Source organism: Betta splendens, chromosome 10 (assembly GCF_900634795.4).
Source record: "Betta splendens chromosome 10, fBetSpl5.4, whole genome shotgun sequence".
Classification (NCBI taxonomy): domain Eukaryota; kingdom Metazoa; phylum Chordata; class Actinopteri; order Anabantiformes; family Osphronemidae; genus Betta; species Betta splendens.
The window spans coordinates 8,571,509-8,580,445 of record NC_040890.2 but is presented as its reverse complement, the minus strand read 5'-3'; the positions used below and the strand labels follow the sequence as shown (position 1 = coordinate 8,580,445).

General features: G+C 46.9%; 1 protein-coding gene across 1 annotated transcript; it reads right to left on the bottom strand.

Moving 5' to 3' along the window:
• Positions 1-2,155: 2,155 nt before the first annotated feature.
• On the bottom strand, positions 2,156-8,641 carry LOC114864752 (melanin-concentrating hormone receptor 2). The gene is made up of 2 exons (XM_029165712.3): positions 6,127-8,641; positions 2,156-4,695 (listed from the first exon to the last, which is right to left on the bottom strand). The coding sequence occupies exons 1-2, from the start codon at positions 6,528-6,530 to the stop codon at positions 4,059-4,061; spliced, it is 1,041 nt and encodes a 346-aa protein (XP_029021545.1). The 5' UTR covers positions 6,531-8,641; the 3' UTR covers positions 2,156-4,058.
• Between the last annotated feature and the right edge of the window lie 296 nt (positions 8,642-8,937).

Sequence of the window (8,937 nt, the reverse complement as noted above, 5' to 3'; positions counted from 1 at the left end):
GGCGGGAGGGGGGGGGGGCAGCTGTTGGGAACGCGCTGATGTTCACAGACGCGGCCGGCGAAGAGCTCCCTCCGCGCCCGAAGACGCCTTCGCGACGGAGGGATTGGACTGAAGGTCTCAAAACACAAAACGCAAAAGAATGCATCAGACAGAAACTGCAGAACAAACGTAAATTAAACTGAGATATTGGGTTCATTTGCATAATGATTAGCCTACGTTTATCCCTTTGACTTTATGCAGATGCACACATTTACAGTAACACATTCTCTCATTTCGCTCATTCATCACATCATCATGTGGCGTTCAAGGGTCGCGCGTCCATCCCCTTTTTTCCTGTTGGTGTTAATATTTAACTGAATGCCCCGTCCGGCTCGAGGCCAGTCCCCAGCTACGAAGTGCAGCCGTTCCCCAAGAAGCTGCGCGCCTAATGACTGTAACATAGCCAACGTGAGCTTTTAATCACCGTGATGCACTCACCGTGAGCTGTTTACCTGCAGAGCGCGGGGCTGTTCTCGCTGTAGAGGCAGCTCGGCATCTTTACTGGAGGCAAGGTCAGAGACAGACAGCAAACACCGGCGCCGCTCACAAAACACTGCTCACATAATAATCTATTCCTCTTGAAATGGCAGACTGAGATGTGGCGGTGAAAGACACGGTGCAGGTGTTTATTCCGCTTATGAGCAGAGCTGTCCTCTGTGGGCTTCCAGTGATGCACATAAACAATGTCAGTTTGTTTAAAGGATGAGGAATATTTCTCCTTCTTGTCAACATATCCCAAGGAAAGACCAAACACTAACTTTGTGCTGTCTGTCCCGGTTTGTCTCACCTGTCTGTGCCCGTCAGCCCCCTCAACCCACTGGTTCCTGCCAAAAACACACAAACAAATAGTGCAAGTTTTGCAAAAGTTCCGAATTTTCCAGAACAGCCTGGCTGGAGTTTGGTACAGTATAATAATGCTGCAGCATCTTAGCGTTTTCGCGGTCAGCTTCATCTCACCAGCCACAACACTCCTACCTCCGTGCACAGCGAGTGTCTGAGGGGAAAATTGCTCAGATGTGCATCAGTAATCGTTTCATAATGATAAAGCTCCCTGTTATGAGGAGAGGTTGGACCGACCCGAGTGTGAAGAAGCCGCGTTGTTGTGTTCGCTGGGATCTGGGCAAAGAACAAAGACGACAACTCCGCCAGGTTTATTGATCGCTGAAACACAAAGACACCGAAATGACGCAAACAGCAACAAAAAAAAAGCTATTAAGTAATTTCCTGTCTGGTTTCAAAGCGCAGTCCATCAATGCCCTTCGCTATTTATATAATTTTATCTATTCATTGCTCTATCACGTTGACTAGAAGAATGATGTCTGCTCCTTATTTCTTCTTACTTGCTGGAGTCTCTGATTGTTGCCTGACAACCTGATGATTTCGAGGATACAGGTTAGACACACAACTATAAATATGTGTTCATAAATCCTTAAAATACACATTCAGGACAGATGTGCGTGTTATATTTATTTAGAAAGGGCAAGTTTACTCACAGCAATCACTCCAAAAAAATAAAAGGCTGTGGTTATAATGATAACTGTGTTAAATTCTGTCCACAACTAACAAATTCAATTACACCAAGGAGCCATAATTTAAGACAGCAAAACAATTCTCTGCCTAATAAAATGCAGAGAAGCTTCAGCATCACGTTAATTATGTCTATTAACTCTCCAACCTGGAGTTATTATCATTAAACTGAAACATGACCCGAGGCTGAGGGCGAGGTCACGTCCAGGGTCACGGCGTTGGGTCATTTTTTGCTGTCTTTTTTACTGTCAGCGTTCTCACAGTTCTCGCCGCGTCGGCTGAACCCGAGGGGAACCCGCTTCCTCGGCTCCGCGGGCGTCGGGCCGCTCCTTCTTGCCGGTGCTCCGCTTGGCATCCGCTCACCGCGGCCATAAATTCCTCAAGGGCTTATGAAAAACTGTGTAAATGGCGAAGTCGAGAGTTTTTGTTTGATGGGAAAAGCAATCAAATCAAAATCAAAGCCCAGTATATCATTACCGCTGCACCAATCAATGACTAACAGCCTGCGCTTTATGCAGGTATTAAATAAAAATAAAGGCAGGGGTGACTCAGACGTGGTCCAGTGAACAACTATGAAACCACACAACTATAAGCTTTAAACATTTTTATTGTCCATTTGAGACAGAGACCATCACTGCAACATGAACCAACAACTACTGAACATTTCCATACATGGACGAGGCACTGGAGGAAAACCACTGTGGACTGTGAACTGTCCCACTGTTGGTTCATGGTTTATGGGTTATGCAGAAATATGTAGCGTGTTAATAACAAATTCCTCCTTCTTGACCTTGCTGGGTTTTACTCTACATGACCCGCCTGTTGGTGAGAGGGAGCTCTCTGATTGGCTGTTCATATTAGCCACTCGCTGCTTAGTTTCCATTTTCATCAGTGACTTCCTCCCTTTTTGAGTGACATCTACATCTAAATCTACTGTGCTGGTGTAGGTTATTTCACACTGCTGGAGTAAATTAAGTAATCATTTTAATCCAGATCTACTTTTATTGCTTAGACAGCTTTCTTATTGTTTACTTTTTATGCTTTCATGTTGTCTTTGCCAATTATAATGATATTGTACATTATCAACTCAATTGGCAAAAGGTTTAAATATTTAATTTTACCCTAATCTCATTTGCACAGATTGAATCTACTGTATTCCCAGACCCAGAGACCCAGACTCTGCTAAGAAAAGGGGCGCGCGCACACACACACACACACACACACACACACTAGTCTGGTGTTGATGATCGCTGTGGTTTGTGTACAGACCTCGCAGCGCGACAAGTGTTGTGCTCCAGTGCCAGTGTAAATATTATTCATAAGGGTGATTAAGACACAATGCAAATAGCCTTCCCGTCGTTATGCAGATGTACACACAGTCCGGCTCCACGGTATTCTCGCACAATGCATCACATCCTTTCTTTCATTATGTAAAAAGGTCCTTGTCATAAAAAATTACATTTCAAAGCCTAAACTTGAAAGCAGAGTGAATACGATCCGTCCTGCACTGATGAAGAAGACAAACAGCCACACTATAAAGCTGACGGGAGAGACAGCAAAACACCACCATCACAATATTTGGCAATTTAGAACAATATCTAGAACAATATTTATTCCAGACAGGCGGCGTCACCTTCATCCCCAGCGTCTCTCAGTGTTTCACAGCTGTCCAGTAGCTGCGTAGCCTTTCGTAGCCTCAGTTGACCCTCACCTGATCTTCATATAATGATGGCAGCTGCAGCTCGGGAGGATTAAAAGCTTGGAGAGAAAAACACTAAAATGCTTCATCTATTATTTGCCACCCACCCGTAAATCATGTAATGCATCCAATGGGATCAACAATCCCTCCGTCCCTCAGGTGTGAGGGTGTGGAAAAGCCCGTTTTTTGGTGAAACACTAAAGGTAATGAAGCCACTGGTGTTTAAAGCAACCAGTGTTCCTCCTCTACTGTATTTATTACAAACGCATAAGCGCTGAGCTCCGTCGTTAGCTGCAGGATGTGTCAGCTGTTCTCGAGTCATGGCCGAATCCCATGAGATCTCCCAGCTCCCTGTGCAGGGACAGGACTCAGCTCCAATGAGCCCACTGACGGCTCCTCTAGGTTCCACTGATTGATCACTGATTCATACTGTAAATGTACAGTATGTACAATTTTATGATTGTGGTAATATAATGATATATTATACATTATAAAGCGTAACCTCATTATTACATTTATTGGACAGCGACCCTCGTCTCTGGCTACAGGTCAAGTCTAGCCGTCACAATGCTGATCTTAAACATCGAATTAGTCCAATTCAAATTTCATTGTGAAGCTAATATTGAGTCGCCTGCTGAACGCTGTGTTCATCCTCCAACGTGCCAATGTTGGTCAGAACCCATGAGCTGCGCTTACTGTGTGTCAGCATGGTACTAGATGCAACCTGTGCTTCTAGAGACCAGAAGAGCCTCCTCCCCGTGGTCCCTTCACGCCTGAGCCTCCTCAGACACCGTTAGATGACGTTGCAGCGGTAGGCGTCGTTAGCGCCGCTGGAGGCCTCCGGCTTGACCACCGTCAGCTTGGACGAGTGCTGGGAGCTGAGCAGCGCGCTCCTGCGGCAGAGGCGCTCGCGGTAGTTCTGGGCGAAGATCAGCAGCATGAGCGGGTTGATGCAGCTGTGGGAGTAGCTGAGGCAGATGCTGATGTTGTAGGCGTAGATGAAGGGGATGGTGGGGGACGTGTTCCTCAGGTTGATGACCTGGATCACGTGGTAGGGCGACCAGCAGATCAGGAACACGGCGATGACCATCAGCACCATCTTGGTGGCGGTTTTGGCCCAAACCGAGTGCTTCCGCTTGACCCGCCGGATGGAGCTGAACACGTGGTAGAGGGTGAGCGAGTAGAACGTGCTGATGATGATGAGGGGGATGATGAAGCCCAGGATGGACTGGTAGAGCGTGTACCAGTACATGTCCTCGGGTCCCTCCAGGGCCATAATGCACACCTCGAAATGCTCCTTGCGCTCCACGGTGGCGTACATCATGACGGGCACGGTGAGGAGGAAGCTGCCCAGCCACACCAGCAGGTTGATGACGATGGTCCACTGGATGGTCCTCTTCTCCGACGTGGGGTGGACGATAGCAATGTACCTAGAAGGAAGAATCCACTCTTTAGCACTGGACGGGGATGTTTTCATTACAGACAAGCTCAGAAAATCAAATCAGGCTAAAGAAAATGGATAAAACCAAGTATTGGGGCACAGATACGCTCCAAATGTTAGAGTAAGCGCTCAGTGGAATGATGACGGCAATGACAATTAGTGTAATTTCCACAGAGCGACATAGCTGAATGAAATGAACACGTTTCCATTTGGATTTTGCATTTGATTGTGTTTCAATTTGTGGGGCTGCTCAGCCGCTTTAGGCCAAATTGACCTCGGTTTTTGGGACATTTGCAGGAAATGAATGAGCACTTACAGCCAGACTCATGGAAGTGGAGCGATGATCTGTTTCTAGTGCAGCGCGTCTGCGTGCAGCCACACCTGCCTTGTTAGCTTTACCAGACGTTAAACGTTAAAGATCTGCGCAAACACATCCTGAGGAACGGTAATTATCTAAATCACTAGTCACCATTTGAATCAGCTGCTGTTACTATTTTACCGCGTGGCTTTGCTCTGACGGTGGATTCACTGAGTGCAGATCGGTGCCCGGTCTGATCTGCTGACGTGATGTGACACCTCGGGCAGGTTAAATGTTGACGCCGTCAAAATCTTACACCTCAGACTGTCCAAACTCTGGTACAGCTCCAATAAATGTTTTAGGATCCGCATCTGCAGCGATGACTGGGTCCAGAAAGGAACACAACTGTGAACACAACTGTACGCTGTGTGTAAGAAAGAACCAGGATGCACCAACAGAAGCTTTTTTCAACACGAATCACAATAAAGATAAAGTTTCTTATTCTACCAAAACAGTTAATAATGGAAATAATTTAAACTCTTAAAACTATATACATTAATGTTGGTGAATGAAGGTCAGAGCTTATCTCAGCCTGCTACAGACCGGCTCCCACCCTGACCATGGCCCAACAAAACATCACAACCACCTAGGACTTAAATCTTGTGTCCGACCGCTGTAAACACTGTATTTATTTAACTCTGCGGTGAGAATTTAAATTATCAACACCCGATCACGTTATCGAGCTCAAATGCCACTTAACTGTGACAGATGGTTGAAGTGTGTCACTGGAGCTGCCACGTGACAAATTCACCATCACAGACAACATGTTCGAGCGTGACTCATTATATTCATTTCACCCTTTGCTCCCAACATTTGTGCAGGACTTTATTTGTTGTGTGCTTGTATAGTTATTAAACTAAAGCCAAGTCCTCTTCTAAAAGTTCACATGCCCGTCAGAATGTAATGAGCTGCTCCAGTGGCCCCACAGACACGCTATTAAAGCATCTGCTTCATGATGATCTCTGGATCAGAAGATCAGAGGAACTCAATTTTAAATTTAAGTGTTTTAGGAGGATATCACTTTAAATAAATATTACAAACACTGTTGCATTTACAACTTACCGATCAATGCACAACACGGTAACGATGCCCACAGTTGTGAACTGGTTGCTGACGTCCACCACCACCACCGCCTTACACATGAAGCTCCCGAAGACCCACTGTCTGTCTCTGACCAGCTGGTGGATGTTGAAGGGCATCACGAGCAGGAAGAGCGTGTCCGCTATGGCCAAGTTCAACACATAGATGTCCGACACCATCTTCTTCTTGCACGCCGCCACCGCGTAGATGACGAGCCCGTTGGCGATGACGCCGACGGAGCACAGGATCCCGTAGATTGACGGGAAGATGTGCATGAAAGTTGTGATGTCGATGTAGCTGTAGGGCGACGGGGCTGAGTTGATACACGGCGGCTCGCTCAGGTTGCCGCTTTGGCTGTTGTTGCACAGTGCGTCCGTGCCGTTCATCTTCAGGCGCGGCGGCGAGTGACGCGAAGCAGGCGCAACTCCCCAAAGTTGGGCAGCAAAGTGGCGCACAGCGCAGTGTCCCGCTCCGTCCCTGTGCCTTTTCCTCCTAAACGGCGAATGACATCGCAGAGCCGCCAAATCGAATCAAATATGACTGCACGAGCACTGGTGGCCGCTGGAACATGTTTATCTAAGATCTGACTGTGCGCAGTGCGCGTCCTCTGTGCGCTTTTACCAAACTGTGTGCGCTCCGGCGGAGACGCAGTTCCCTCCCTTCAAAGATAATTAGTTGTGTCATTATAGGAAAAACGAATCAAAGGAAGCAACTTTGAACATGAAACCATCAAACGTCGGTCTAGTTCCACCAAATCAGAGGAGTAAACAAGCCTATATATTGATTCTGTTGCGGCTAATTTTATTAAAGGATGAAAGCTTGAAGTGATGCTGCTCGACAGTGAGAAATGACAAGGCTTTTATGTTAAAACCTCAAGATGCAAACATGGAAACCATAGAAATGATATCTCCAATTGTATATTAGAGGCTTTAAGAAGCTGGGAGGATGAAATGCAAGCAAATCAAAGGGACTTTTATTACAGAAGCTCCACAAGTGGGCCTCTTGTTTCAGTTACATTCACACAATAAGAGATTTGTCTTCAGCTCAAAAATAATTTTTACCCTCAGATGCACAAAACCTTCTCAATCGCTTTATTACAAGAGGAGTTCTTCATTTGAGTTGCGCTGAAGCTACAAACATGCAAACAAGGCATCACGTGCAGAGACATTGAAGTAAAACCTTCTGCGGTGTTGCTGCTTCTCCTCCATCCTGCACATCTGAAGGGCAAAACACCCATTTTAAGAACCCTCCTTCCTGTTTGCCGCCAGTTACGACTGGTTTCAACTGCACGACTCAGAAGTGATCCAGTCGACAGCCGGCGTGTCTGTGTTTAACGGCTCTGACGCCCTTAAGGCTTCTCTGTAACCTTTCTAGCGGAGACGCGGTTTCCTTCGGAGCTTTGTTCTCCCGTCACTGGCTTCGCCTTTAAAGGACACTGGCTGAGCCGGGTTTGAAGCGTCTCAGCAGAAAGCGGCTCTGCTGGGATTTGACCACAGGTCAGCGCCAATGCGTTCGACTCCTCTCCCGCCGCTTTCAGGCGCTGTTTGTTCATTCTCTGTGATTCCTCCTTTCTGTTCCGCCTGCCAATCAAAGCGCAGCGTAATATCATTATTTTCACCTCATCTTTCCTCCAGAATACTTTGTTCCCTTCGCTGTTCCTCGCCGCCACAGAACTCCAGCATGAATGAATTTTTCAAGCCGGCTGCAACGCCGGGTAACGAATGAAAATCACATTATTCATTTATACTTTATCATCTTGATCTCTTCAATTTAGACGTGTGAACGTAAACTCTTCTTGCCGGCAGATGGAAATTAGAGTGTAATTGGTGTCATCGAGGGTGTGTATGAAGCTTGAATCTACAAGTCAGAACCATACAGAGCAGCACAATGTCGGTAAGACTGAAGCAACAAGTCCGTGGGGTTTTGACTTTGACTTTCAGATTATGTGAAATCGAAGCCAGGAGGAGAAAAAACTTTGTAGAGGACTTGTTTTAATCCCTCGGTGAAACGCTTTGCTAAAGGGCACTTGAGCAAAACCTCAAGGTCCTGGAATGCTAATTATTATGTGCTGTTCATTAAACAGACAGTACTCAGTCACCGAGCCGCTGCCGCTGTGGTCACCGCTGTAATTAATCATACGCATGCTAGGGTGCATCATTTTCCAGCAAGTGCCTTATGTGTCATGTTTTAGGGCTGATGCCACAGTGGTACAAGTTTATGGGAAAACACAACTAACTATTGGTATAAACGACGTAGGCCTTAAAAATAAATATTCACCCTATGCAGGCAGTTTAGAGAAATGAAATAGGGATTTGCTCTTTGCTCACAATGAAGCTCTGTTAATACTCACATGTAGTATATTAGTGTTGTGTGATGGCACCACGGCGCCTGAGGCGGCTCATAAAGGCTCCAGCTGATCACAGAAGCCCACAGTGAGGCTCCATCAGTGCAGCAAAAGCATCAAGCTACGCTGGAGAGCACATGTGCTACACACGACAATGTGACTGAGCCGCTCCTTGTACCAGACCCCCCACGCAGACATTACCCCCCACTCCCCGACTTTTAATTCAGCTTTTGATGTAGTGCTGCGTTGGTCTTGGCTGACCTGAGCAGGGAGCGCGTGCTGCTGCCGTCTCACGCCCCGTCTCGCTCTCGCATCCGCAGCCGCCGCACGGGACGATTAGAATCACAATCAGGACGCACGCATGCACACGCGTGCGATTAGAAGCCCCACTCGCTCATCATCGCACCACCAGGCGCGTCAAAGAATGCAATTAGGTGTCATTTCCTCCC

What these genes read in the sequence shown, in the direction of transcription:
- LOC114864752 (XM_029165712.3), bottom strand. Translation starts at nt 6,530, where the DNA reads ATGAACGGCACGGACGCACTGTGCAACAACAGCCAAAGCGGCAACCTG. An exon ending in ACCGTGTTGTGCATTGATCG is followed by an intron (nt 4,696 to 6,126) that starts GTAAGTTGTAAA and finishes TCTTCCTTCTAG; the next exon opens with GTACATTGCTATCGTCCACC.